Here is a 13,859-nt window from a genome sequence, read left to right on the forward strand (position 1 = left end):
TTAAACTTGATTTTCCACAATCTGATTCAACCAAAACTGCACTTGGTTTGCCTCATCAGAGCCTAACTTGCTGGAGATATACAAACCTTTGGATAGCCCAATTGTACTAATAACCTATTGGAATAACTCAGTCTGAAGTCACAAGCTCAACAGATCTGGGGAATAATTTACCATTAATCTGTGTAATGATTCTTTGCAGTCTCCCTTCCACCTCTCTTTCCTTGAGCAGCTCCTGTCGCCTCGTCAAGAACAAGTCAAGCAGAAGCAGCAGCAACAGGGCGCAGGCATTGCCCACCTCTGAGCCCTGACTACAAAAAAGCAATCAGCAATGAATAACAGCAAAAATAAATATATAAACAAATACATCACTGACATAACAAGGAGAACCTAGCTTCCTGAATGTTGGTAACATTACTTAACAATAAGATTGAAGGTTTTGTGTAACGTTCACTTTAGTTTTCATAGCAAAACAACATTCAGAAAGTATCAATACTATGGGTGGAATACAATTAGACGGGATGTAGTTATGTGATGGCGGTTAGGAAACCGAGAGCCACATTACTGCTGGCTACATCCCGCCCCCCTCTAAATCCAGGCAGTCGGCATGCAGACTAGCAGGGACTATTCTCACTCGTGGGTGTCCGCGACACCCATAGAGTGGAAACAGAACCTGTGGTAACCATCCCGCAGTCGGTAACGCATACCCAACCCAATTAGACACGGTAATCTACTGTTGCTAATGGCTTCGCCGGGGGCTCTCCAATTAGTCTCAATAGCCAGCATGTATGGCACTAGTAGCATAATACCCGATAAGCAGCCGTCAGAGCCGGGATAACTCATGGGTCCGGATTCTTATCCCGGATCCCAGGCGTTATCAGCTGAAATGGGACATTTTTCTTCCCAAAAAAAAGGCTTCAATTGGATAGCCCGATAATGACTTTCAGTCAAAAAATTCGCTATCAGCTCATTGTTTCCTGGAGAAAAAATAAGATTTTACTCACCGGTAAATCTATTTCTCGTAGTCCGTAGTGGATGCTGGGGACTCCGTAAGGACCATGGGGAATAGACGGGCTCCGCAGGAGACTGGGCACTCTAAGAAAGATTTAGAACTACTGGTGTGCACTGGCTCCTCCCTCTATGCCCCTCCTCCAGACCTCAGTTAAGGAAACTGTGCCCGGAAGAGCGGACATTACAAGGAAAGGATTTTGGAATCCAGGGTAAGACTCATACCAGCCACACCAATCACACCGTATAACTTGTGATAAACTTACCCAGTTCACAGTATGAACAAACAACAGAGCATCAACCAATGGATGCCAACATAACATAACCCTTTATTAAGCAATAACTATATACACGTATTGCAGAAAGTCCGCACTTGGGACGGGCGCCCAGCATCCACTACGGACTACGAGAAATAGATTTACCGGTGAGTAAAATCTTATTTTCTCTAACGTCCTAGTGGATGCTGGGGACTCCGTAAGGACCATGGGGATTATACCAAAGCTCCCAAACGGGCGGGAGAGTGCGGATGACTCTGCAGCACCGAATGGGCAAACACAAGGTCCTCCTCAGCCAGGGTATCAAACTTGTAGAATTTTGCAAATGTGTTTGAACCCGACCAAGTAGCAGCTCGGCAAAGCTGTAATGCCGAGACCCCTCGGGCAGCCGCCCAAGAAGTGCCCACCTTCCTTGTGGAATGGGCTTTCACTGATTTTGGATGCGGCAATCCAGCCGCAGAATGAGCCTGCTGAATCGTGTTACAGATCCAGCGAGCAATAGTTTGCTTTGAAGCAGGAGCACCCAGTTTGTTGGATGCATACAGGATAAACAGCGAGTCAGTCTTCCTGACTCCAGCCGCTCTGGTTACATAAATCTTCAAAGCCCGGACTACGTCAAGCAACTTGGAATCCTCCAAGTCACAAGTAGCCGCAGGCACCACAATAGGTTGGTTCAAATGAAAAGATGACATCACCTTTGGCAGAAATTGCGGACGAGTCCGCAATTCTGCCCTGTCCATCTGGAAAACCAGATAGGGGCTTTCTACATGACAAAGCCGCCAATTCTGACACACGCCTTGCCGAAGTTAAGGCCAACAGCATGACCACTTTCCACGTGAGATACTTTAGCTCCACAGTCTTAAGTGGCTCAAACCAGTGGGATTTTAGGAAACCCAACACCACGTTAAGATCCCAAGGTGCCACTGGTAGCACAAAAGGGGGCTGAATATGCAGCACTCCCTTAACAAACGTCTGAACCTCAGGCAGTGAAGCCAGTTCATTTTGAAAGAAAATGGATAGGGCCGAAATCTGGACCTTTATGGACCCTAATTTTAGGCCCATAGTCACTCCTGACTGTAGGAAGTGCAGGAATCGACCCAGCTGGAATTCTTCTGTAGGGCCTTTCTGGCCTCACACCAAGCAACATATTTTCGCCATATACGGTGATAATGCTTTGCTGTCACGTCCTTCCTAGCCTTTATCAGCGTAGGAATAACTTCATCCGGAATGCCTTTTTCCGCTAGGATCCGGCGTTCAACCGCCATGCCGTCAAACGCAGCCGCGGTAAGTCTTGGAACAGACAGGGCCCTTGTTGCAACAGGTCCTGTCTGAGAGGCAGAGGCCATGGGTCCTCTGTGAGCATTTCTTGCAGTTCCGGGTACCAAGTCCTTCTTGGTCAATCCGGAACAATGAGTATTGTTCTCACTCCTCTTTTTCTTACAATTCTCAGCACCTTTGGTATGAGAGGAAGAGGAGGAAACACATAGACCGACTGGAACACCCACGGTGTTACTAGTGCATCCACAGCTATCGCCTGAGGGTCCCTTGACCTGGCGCAATACCTTTTTAGCTTTTTGTTGAGGCGGGATGCCATCATGTCCACCTGTGGCAGTTCCCGTCGATTTGCAATCTGCGTGAAGACTTCTTGGTGAAGTCCCCACTCTCCCGGGTGGAGGTCGTGCCTGCTGAGGAAGTCTGCTTCCCAGTTGTCCACTCCCGGAATGAACACTGCTGACAGTGTGCTTACGTGATTCTCCGCCCAGCGAAGAATTCTGGTGGCTTCTACCATCGCCACCCTGCTCCTTGTGCCGCCTTGGCGGTTTACATGAGCCACTGCGGTGATATTGTCTGACTGTATCAGACCGGTTGGTCTCGAAGCAGGGTCTCCGCTTGACTTAGGGCGTTGTATATGGCCCTTAGTTCCAGGATATTGATGTGAAGGCAAGTCTCCTGCCTTGACCACAGCCCTTGGAAATTTCTTCCCTGTGTGACTGCCCCCCACCCTCGGAGGCTTGCATCCGTGGTCACCAGGACCCAGTCCTGAATGCCGAATCTGCGACCTTCGAGAAGGTGAGCACTCTGCAGTCACCACAGGAGAGACACCCTTGCTCTGGGGGATAGGGTGATTAACCGATGCATCCGAAGATGTGATCCGGACCACTTGTCCAGTAAGTCCCATTGGAAGGTATGAAACCTGCCGAAGGGAATGGCCTCGTATAATGCCACCCTCCTTCCCAGGACTCGAATGCAGTGAAGCACTGACACCTGTTTTAGTTTTAATAGATTCCTGACCAGTGTCACGAGCTCCTGAGCTCTCTCTATCGGGAGATAAACCTTTTTCTGGTCTGTGTCTAGGATCATGCCTAGGAGAGGCAGATGAGCTGTAAGAACCAACTGCGACTTTGGAATATATAGAATCCAGCCGTGTTGCCGTTTCACTTCCGGAGAAAGCGATACGCTGTTCAGCAACTGCTCTCTTGATCTCACTTTTATGAGGAGATCGTCCAAGTACGTGATAATAGTGACACCTTGCTTCCGCAGGAGCACCATCATTTCCGCCATTACCTTGGTGAATATTCTCAAGGCCGTGGAGAGACCAAACGGCAACGTTTGAAATTGGTAATGACCATCCCGTACCGCAATTCTGAGGTACGCCTGATGAGGTGGATAAATGGGGACATGAAGGAATGCATCCTTTATGTCCCGAGTCACCATAAAATCTCCCCCTTTCAGGCTTGCAATAACCGCTCTTAGCGATTCCATCTTAAACTTGAACCCTTTCAGGTATATGTTCAGGGATATGTTCAGGGATTTTAAATTCAATATGGGTCCGACCGAACCGTATGGTTTCGGGACTACAACATGGTCGAATAATAACCCCCTCCTTGTTGAAGGAGGGGAACCTTGACCACCACCTGTTGAAGATACAATTTATGAATTGCAGTTAACACTGTTTCCCTCTCGTGGGGGGAAGCCGGCAGTGCCGTCGGTGAGGGGGCATCTTCTCAAAGTCCAGCTTGTATCCCTGAGACACAATATCTATTGCCCAGGGATCTAACAGGGAGTGAACCCACTTGTGGCTGAACTTACGAAGGCGTGCCCCCACCGGGCCTAGCTCCGCCTGTGGAGCCCCAGCGTCATGCGGTGGATTTTTGTAGAGGCCGGGGAGGACTTCTGTTCCTGGGAACTAGCTGTGTTGTGCAGCTTCTTTCCTCTGACCCCGCCTCTGGCAAGAAAGGACGCACCTCGGACTTTCTTGTTTCTTTATTTGAAAGGCCGCATTTGATAATGTCGTGCTTTCCTAGGCTGTGCAGGAATATAAGGCAAAATATCAGAATTACCAGCTATAGCTGTGGAGACCAGGTCCGAGAACCCTTCTCCACACAATCCTCAGCCTTCCACATGCCTCTTAAGTCGGCATCATCTGTCCATTGCATATTCTACAGGACACGTCAAGCAGAAATCGACATAGCTTTGACTCTAGGACCCAGTATACTCATGTCTCTTTGGGCATGTTTAATATATATATATATATATATATATACCTATCACTTAAGACAGCATCTTTAATATATATATATATCTATATATATATACATATATATATCTATATATATATATGCATACTAGGGTCTCAATCTCTGCTGATAAGGTACCTGTCCACGCTGCCACAGCGCTATAAACCCATGCCGACACAATCGCCGGTCTGAGTAGTATACTAGAATGTGCACGCTATCTGCAGGATCCCTGAGAATAGCTAGTGCTACCTTCTGTGCAAACGGGACACCCTAGGGGAAGATTCCCATCACATCCTGGCCCTAGTGGGAAAAGAATACTGCTTGAGAATTTTTTTGTGGGAAGCTGCAGTCTCTTGTCTGGAGATTCCCGCTCTTTTTCCTCATGAGAGGAGGGAAATTTACCTCAGCTTTCTTCCCCTTAACATGTGTACCCTTGTGTCAGGGACAAATGAGTCATCAGTGATATGCAAATCATCTTTTATTACAATAATCATATATTGAATACCTTTCAGCCATCTTGGCTGTAACTTTGCATTATCGTAGTCGACACTGGAGTCAAACTCCGTGTCGATATCAGTGTTTATTATTTTGGATAGTGAGCATTGTGAGACTCTGAAGGTCTCTGTGACATAGGGACAGACAAGGGTAGATTTCCTGTCTGTTCTCTAATCTTTTGTGCAATAAATTCACCTCAGCTCTTACACATATCCAAACAGGTGTCGGCGTTGTCGACGGAGACACCCTCTCACACACATATTTGCTCTCTCCCCTCCTTAGGGGAGCCTTTTACCTCAGACATGTCGACACACACGTACCGACACACCACACACACAGGGGATGCTCTACTTGAAGACAGTTCCCCCACAAGGCCCTTTGGAGAGACAGAGAGAGAGTATGCCAGCACACACCCCAGCGCTATATGACCCAGGAATCACATAGTAACTTAGTGTTAACCCAGTAGCTGCTGTATATATTGTTTTTACGCCAAATTTATGTGCCCCCCCCCTCTCTTTTTCACCCTCTCTATCGTGCAGGGGAGAGCCTGGGGAGCTTCCTCTCAGCGGATCTATGGAGAGAAAATGGCGCTGGTGAGTGCTGAGGAAGAAGGCCCCGCCCCCTCAGCGGCGGGCTTCTCCCGCGATTTTGTGTAAAATTAATGGCGGGGGCTCATGCATATAACAGTGTCCAACTGTGTATATGCTGCTTTTGCCAGGAGATACTTAATTGCTGCCCAGGGCGCCTCCCCCTGCGCCCTACAGTGACCGGAGTGTGTGGGTGTAATGCGGGAGCAATGGCGCACAGCTGCAGTGCTGTGCGCTACCTCATGTGAAGACAGGAGTCTTCTGCCGCCGATTTCGATGTCTTCTTGCTTCTGCCGGCTTCTGTCTTCTGGCTCTGCGAGGGGGACGGCGGAGCGGCTCCGGGAACGGACGACCAAGGTTAAGATCCTGTGTTCGAACCCTCTGGAGCTAATAGTGTCCAGTGGCCTAAGAAGCGCAACCTAGCCGCAGTTAGTAGGTTTGCTTCTCTCCCCCTCAGTCCCTCGTAGCAGAGCGTCTGTTGCCAGCAGAAGCTCTCTGAAAATAAAAACCTAACTAAAATACTTTCTTATTAGCAAGCTCAGGAGAGCCCACTAAAAGCACCCAGCTCTGGCCGGGCACAGATTCTAACTGAGGTCTGGAGGAGGGGCAAAGAGGGAGGAGCCAGTGCACACCAGTAGTACTAAATCTTTCTTAGAGTGCCCAGTCTCCTGCGGAGCCCGTCTATTCCCCATGGTCCTTACGGAGCCCCCAGCATCCACTAGGACGTTAGAGAAATTATGGCAGCTAATAGGATACCCCCCTAATATGTAACAATATTTCAAAATGGGCAAAGGGGCATTTTATATAATGGGGGCCATAGATCAGGAGAGAATCGGGGCAGTTCCCAATTCTCCCAATGTCAGAGTTGGGAGATCTATGAAATCCAAAATTTGGGAAATCCTCAATTCGCTGATACAGACCAAAACATTTTCAGAATCAGCGAGGTGGGATTTATAACACGCTGGATTTCCATGATGCATCGCTAGATCATCGATGTCTGCCAATTTGCATTTTTGTTCGCTGGATGAGCATTAGGGAATCACCCCACAAATGTTTGGCCCGCATTAGTTATAGTTAGACTGATACAAATCATAAAAATACAGATTACTATAAAATACACCCACATTAAAAAAAAAACCATCACAATATATAGAAATAATGAGAGATGGGTGGGGACAAAAATATAAGAAATTTCACAAACTAACATTTTCTTCTGCAAGGGTATGTAACAAATCAATCTACATATAATGCTAGTTGATGTCATGTGCAAAAGATGGACAGATTCTCTTCATTGTGTATTGCGGAGAAGACTAAAAATATACAATATCCGTATGTTAGAGTAAGTGAGAGGAGGATAATGGATATAAGTGATAGATTGCAAAATGATAATTATGAGCCATAATGTTCAGAAAAACAAAGTATTTATATGCCGGTTTCGGTAAGATGCACTTTGAGCATATCTATAGATATCTTCTGAATGTGTTCATTTTCTAGTTCTGTAAGTAAGGCTTAGTGACACACAGAACAGTTATGTAACATTATACTTGACGGAACAGCTGCTTTGCATAGTGGAATGAAAAGTGTAAGCAAGAATGGAACAGCAGATATGAAGCATTCAGGGCTCACCTTCCATCTGGCTGGCTGCCATAACAACACAGAAGTAGCAGTGTTGCAATCAACATCAGCGCAGCCCCGGGCCAATGGAAGCAGGAGCTGCGGTTACCATGATGGAGGAAGCTTCCTCTCCAGTCCTTTAGAAAAGAAAACTACATATATCAACATATTCTTGTGGTTGGGGAAAAGAAGCCTGAAAAGCAGCAAAGCTTTCAGTGCAATGACTATACACAAAAAGTTACCAATAGGCAGGTCAAATAGGGTAAGCATGTCACTGGGAAGCAGGGTGATACTCATGGAGGGACACAAATTCCAAAGACAGATATTACATATATTGCAATGTTGTGTGTTTTAAAACATTTCTACACAAACACACACACACACACACACACACACACACACACACACAGGATTTCCGAAAATGCTAGATCAAATCAATGCTTTGGTGACAATTTTCCATTATTTTAGATACAATAAGCAATATTTACTATATTATCAACCCAACATTTTCTAACCAGTGTAGTAATGGTCACCTAAAATAAAATTGAAATAAAAATAAATATATCTCATCATAATAACATGGCCAAGTGAAAAAAATCATACAGTTCAGTAGATGCTGATACTCTAGCAAACAGTGACCACACAAGGATAGAACTAAAGGTGCCCATACAATAGATGACCTGTAATTGATGATTTCTCATTAATGATTTCTCTTGAACTCCTCCCACAGCTCCCCTGCAGTCCTGGGCAAACTATATAGTACAATACACATGATATATCTTTTATGCTGCCCATACACTTGTGCGATGTCCCACGACGCGACATCGCGGGGCGGGGCATCGCACCGGCAGTTCAGGTGCGATGAAATCGCACCTGAATTGCCAAAGTGATTACCATGCAATCATGCAATAGATCGCATGGTAATCACGTGATGAGCACGTCACCGCCGAGTGGGAGGCGGGTGCCCATCGCACATCGCAGTGCAATATATTGCATGTGCTTTTAAACCACATGCGATCACACTGCGATACGAGAGATATTAAGTGCAGCACATAATATCTTGAAACGCGACATTCGAGCGGCAGTGCCCGCGCATTGCGTCTCAAGGTACCTAAAATGTGCATACAATCCTTCGATTTCTCTCACAGATGAGGTCGAAATCACAGGATAGCACAGATTATCTCACAAGTGTATGGGCACCATAAGATATATCTTAAGTTCTGGGAGCGGCTACATCCTGAAGCATGCTGTCATTGGCTATAGCTTCAGATCTTCCCTGCAGCAGGGAAGATCAGAAGCTCCGACCAACGACCAGCGGGACTGCGCATCGTGATCGTTAACAGACACTGAACGATCTGCACTATTATGAACAATTTGTAGTTCCGATCTGTCGGAAATGGCCACATCGCTCATAATATTAAATGTATATTGAATAGGTAGTTTTGGGTGTAAGCAAAACAACTGCCAACCCCGGCTCTATATTCCACAAGAAGGTTCCCTCACACCTTCACCAACAACAGTGCACACAAAAAGATAGTGAAACAGAACCTTGTTAGCGCTTATATTATTTCTGGAAATCCTCACTCCTTGGCACGATATTGCTTCACCTCAATGAAAAGGAAAGGAGTATATACAGTATAGTGAAGTACCGTTTTTAATGACACATACAACGCTAAAATTTAAATGTTAGGGCATTTCCATAGTATAAAAAATCTTTCCTATAAGAACATTTATCCACAGGAGGTCAGCAATGGCCCCAATTACCTGAGGTGGTGAGAACCGTGTGAAAACAGTTCAAATAGCATCTAAGTGTGGTCCGGATCCACCGCCACAGCCCGCATAGGTCACCGCCGCTTGGTGTTGCTCCGCTCTGGCCCCCGTATTACCTGATTTACATTCATACGGGGGCCAGAGCGGAGCAACACCCGGCGGCAGTGACATATGCGGGCTGTGGCGTTGAATCCGAGCACACTTAATCAGACGCTATTTGAACTGTTGTTTTCACACGGTTCACACCACCTCCGGTAATTGTGGCCATTGCTGACCTCCTGTGGATAAATGTTCTTATAGGAAAGATTTTTTATACTATAGAAATGCCCTAACATTTTAATTTTAGCTTTGTATGTGATGTGTGTCATTAAAAACTGTACTTCACTATATGTACTCATTTCCTTTTCATTGAGCCGAAGCAATATCATGCCAAGGAGTGAGGATTTCTCCAGAAATAATATAAGCGCTGACAAGGTTCTGTCTCGCTCATAATATTGTCTAGTGTATGGGCACCTTAAGAACAGCCATAGTGCAAGTAAGAGAGTACTGACACTGTATTGTCCAATATAACCTCACCTTCCATAAAACTGCCCTGTTCCGCTGGTGGGAGTTCAGTGCAGATGACAGTTGTTCCTGCAACCGCGTCAGAGCCTGGCGAGTGGAGAGTCCCAGGCACGGCCTGACACCATCCTGAGGGGAACCATATTATTTTAATCAAATGCCTCCAGACAGGATAATTAACAAAGCACTAGTGATAATTACATATGCTCAACAAGTCTGAACAGCTACAGTACCTGGATCTTCTGGTTTGGTTCCATAGCACAAACCCCTTGAGGGCACTCATGTACGGGCTTTCTTCCAACCCCCTAAACATAAGGAAGTGTTAGGTATAAAAACAGCATAATACGGAATTTGCTTATACTATACCAAAAGCAAAATGAGAAACTACAATATAGAGACAGTAAACTAACAGAACCGTGTTTTATGGCAGATAGGGCCTGGTTATAAGACAGCCGCTATTCCAATATTCACGCAAACTGTTTTTTCTTCTGCACGTGCGTCTTTTATACCCCTTTTACACCTACGAGCACGGGTCGCAGCCGGGAGCCTGACACGGGAGCTGCCCCCTGCTGCGACCCGTGCTCGGTCCCTTTCCCATCAGCAGTCACAACCCGGCATATGCCGGGTTGGTGACGCTTCTAGCTACACGGCAGGGGCGGCGCAGGGAGATCACATGATCTCACAGCGCCGCCCATCCATACAGTGTAAACGGGAGCCGTGTCGCATCGACACGGCTCCCGTTTACACTACACCCTACCCGGATCATTCCCGTGTCCTACCCAGGTAAATAGCCGGGTAGGATTCACGGGTCACTTGATCCGGGTTGACCCTTTTCCACTTGCCAAAAACACGGGTAAATGCGCGCCCCCGTGCATTTACCCGTGTTTTTTGAGCTAGTGGAAAAGGGGTGTTAGTCTACATCAGCCCCATGCTCAGGATTTTGTCTGTATGAGTCACAGTACAAATTTAGACGCACAGTAGCAGAAGCATAAACGGCTACAAGGAGATGTTGCGTTTATAGGAGTGTGAGTGAAAGAGGTTGCGGGCAGAGATGCACAGCCGCTCACATAGCGGCCCTACTCAGAAACTGCACCTGCCATAGGACTGGTGCAAGCTTCCATGGTGCATCTAAAGCAGAGGTTCTCAAACTTGGTCCTCGTGGGCCCACACAGTGCATGTTTTGCAGGTCTCCTCACAGAATCGCAAGTGAAATAATTAGCTCCACCTGTGGACCTTTTAAAATGTGTCAGTGAGTAATTAATACACCTGTGCACCTGCTGGGTTACCTGCAAAACATGCACTGTGTGGGCTCCCGAGGACCGAGTTTGAGAACCTCTGGTCTAAAGTCACACTAGATGGCAATACATGCTACAAGTGGCGTCTCAGTCCTTGAACATTTGGACGCATGGATATATCCCAAGGATGTAGCTTCATTAGCATGAAGTCACAGATGCTACTGCAGCAACAGATGCAAGGACAGGCACAGAATCAGCCCCATAGGATCATAATTAAATTAACTGCAGTAAAATTTTGATTGAGATCACTGGACATTTTGTGGGCCAGACTTGGACAGATGTCTGGTTAATTTGGTCAAAAACAGCAAAATGAACAAACACAATGGACTGTTATAAGAGTGGCTTTAATAACAACATTGATTTTCAGATATTAATTACAAAGGGCCTGGGCCTAATTCAGGGTTGATCGCAATTGCAAAATCTTTCTCTAATGGGCAAAACCATGTGCACTGCAGGTGGGGAAGAAACAAAACAGATGTAACATGTGCAGAGTTAGATTTAGGTGGGTTATTTTGTTTCTGTGCAGGGGAAATACTGTCTGCTTTATTGTTACACTACAATTTAGATTTTAGTTTGAACACACCCCACCCAAATCTAACTCTCTCTGCACATGTTACATCTGCCCCACCTGCAGTGCACATGGTTTTGCCCATTAGAGAAAGATTTTGTTTTTGCAATCAACCCCAAATTAGACCCTGGAATGGGTGCACACAAATTCTGTCGCGACTGCAATTCCGTATACAGTTCTGGAAAAATACGCTAATGACACATCTGCAGGGATTGGTACAAAGACGCCCACTGGCGGAGTCTCTAACCTGCAGCTTTCATACAAAGATGCACTATTGGACACACATCGGTTGCTCCATCAATCATCTGAGCTACCCTAAGTTCGCACAGAATGTCCGTCAGAAGTAAGCAAGCTGCTAAAGCCACTGTAAGTGCGTACAGAGATGCAGTCTGAGGACACGCCCCTGAAATAGTCGCGGCACACCTGCGTTTGACTCACCACCCTGTTACTTTCCGCAAATGCTCACTGACTGTCGCTCAGCATCCAAATCCTCAGTGCGACCGCTGTTGGCAATCAAATGTGTGCAGTGCAAAAATCAAAGAAAAGAAAAGTGGAAAACGCAGACATCTGCATTGCGTCCACCCCTGAATCACGCCCAAAGACACTTGCTGTGCCTTACAAATTAACTATAATAACACATCTTGCTGCACTTGAAGGTGTTTTGAATCTCAGAATTTCTGCTGCTTTCAAGATCCTATGCCGTTTGTCTGCCCTCCATTGATAAAATAGCTCTATATCAGCTTGTTTTTATTTTACAATTCACTGGTGTGTAGCCTTACTTCTTTGTGGATTTCTACAAGGGGACACACGGTAGTGAAATACGTTTCTGGCAATAGGCCAAATCTAATAGCCTCCATGTTGCCAAAAGCGCAGATGTATCTGCGATTTAGCCACAAGATTTAAAACAACAATTTTATTAAAGGCAAAACCAAGTTGGATTTGCCATTAAGGAAATTGCAGCATTTTTCCTCGTGGCAAAGTACTGAAATAGGCACTATCGGCAACCCGGTGGCTATTACATTTGGAAAGACAACTTTAATAAAGGACTAAGGAGACAGAAACCTATACAAAAATAGGGCGCATATAGCAATGTTTCATCAGTTTTATAGCCAGCGGCATCACAGCATCTTGCAACAACTTATGTTTCCTACAATCACTCCACAGTTCCAAGACTTGTTCTGGTTATTCTGCCACTGCGTCTGTGCCATTCCTCAGTCGTACCCAACACATTTCGTCACTCATGAACTTCACTATCCTCAGTTTCAGATATAAGGAGGGCTAAATAAGAGAAGCAGCAGATTTCAAGTCTGGATCTTGTGTTAAATGTATATAAACCTTTCGTTTTCAGACGCAAATTGACTGAACATATAAAAAGTCACTATATAGATATGAAACAGCTGCAGCTGACTAAGGGGGGTAATTATGCCCATTAATTTAACGGGTGTCAAAAAGGGTGACAGCCTTGGGTTTTAACGTCCTGGGCAATTCAATTAGAGCATCTTTTTCTTGCCAGATAAATTAACTGTTTTTAGGTGTTAACACACAGAATACGGGATAAATTCCTAGATTTTTATGTTAACAGGTTTGTGGCACCCAAAAACAGGCAATTTATTGTGGCTTTATTTTCCGGTCGGTACAAGCACACTAAGACTTTCAGTTATTGCAAGAAAACATATACATAAACACCAAAAAAGTCACTGCGCTCATATTGCCACCATGCATTTAACATGGTGGAAGAAAGCAACAATCAAGACACACATTAAATTAAAATATTTAGTCCAGCAATACGCAATATATAAAAAATTAAATCATATGAATTATAGTGTAAACAATATTTAAGTGTATATTTTTTTTCTCCAATAATATTTAATAGTGTAAATGATATTATTTACAAGTATATATATTTTTTCTCATATAATATTTAAATAGAAACATAGAATTTGACAGCTGATAAGAACCACTTGGTCCATCTAGTCTGATTTCTTAGGGTTATGGTTGGTTTAAAATACTGCAGAGAGAGAAATGTCTCCTAGAACCATTGGGACTGGGGCCCTTCAAAATGTTACTATAATGTCCATAATGTTCTGGCTATGGCCCTGGTGGTTGTATAATAGATTTAATGATATACATTCATATTTTATGATTTACATAAAATGTATTTTCGCAATTAA

At 45.1% G+C, this 13,859-nt stretch overlaps 1 protein-coding gene across 4 annotated transcripts in view; it reads right to left on the reverse strand.

Moving 5' to 3' along the window:
• The window catches only part of TMEM94 (transmembrane protein 94), a 182,576-nt gene that overhangs the window by 144,172 nt on the left and 24,545 nt on the right, over positions 1-13,859 (reverse strand). For all 4 annotated transcript variants that reach the window (XM_063960629.1, XM_063960630.1, XM_063960631.1 and 1 more), the window contains exons 2-5: positions 10,059-10,130; positions 9,841-9,954; positions 7,507-7,631; positions 172-308 (exon numbers count right to left, since the gene is read on the reverse strand). In XM_063960629.1, coding sequence (XP_063816699.1) covers positions 172-308; positions 7,507-7,631; positions 9,841-9,954; positions 10,059-10,082 — 400 coding nt within the window. In that variant the 5' untranslated portion in view covers positions 10,083-10,130. The remainder of the gene's footprint in view (positions 1-171; positions 309-7,506; positions 7,632-9,840; positions 9,955-10,058; positions 10,131-13,859) is intronic.

Source organism: Pseudophryne corroboree, chromosome 3 (genome assembly GCF_028390025.1).
Source record: "Pseudophryne corroboree isolate aPseCor3 chromosome 3, aPseCor3.hap2, whole genome shotgun sequence".
Lineage (NCBI taxonomy): Eukaryota > Metazoa > Chordata > Amphibia > Anura > Myobatrachidae > Pseudophryne > Pseudophryne corroboree.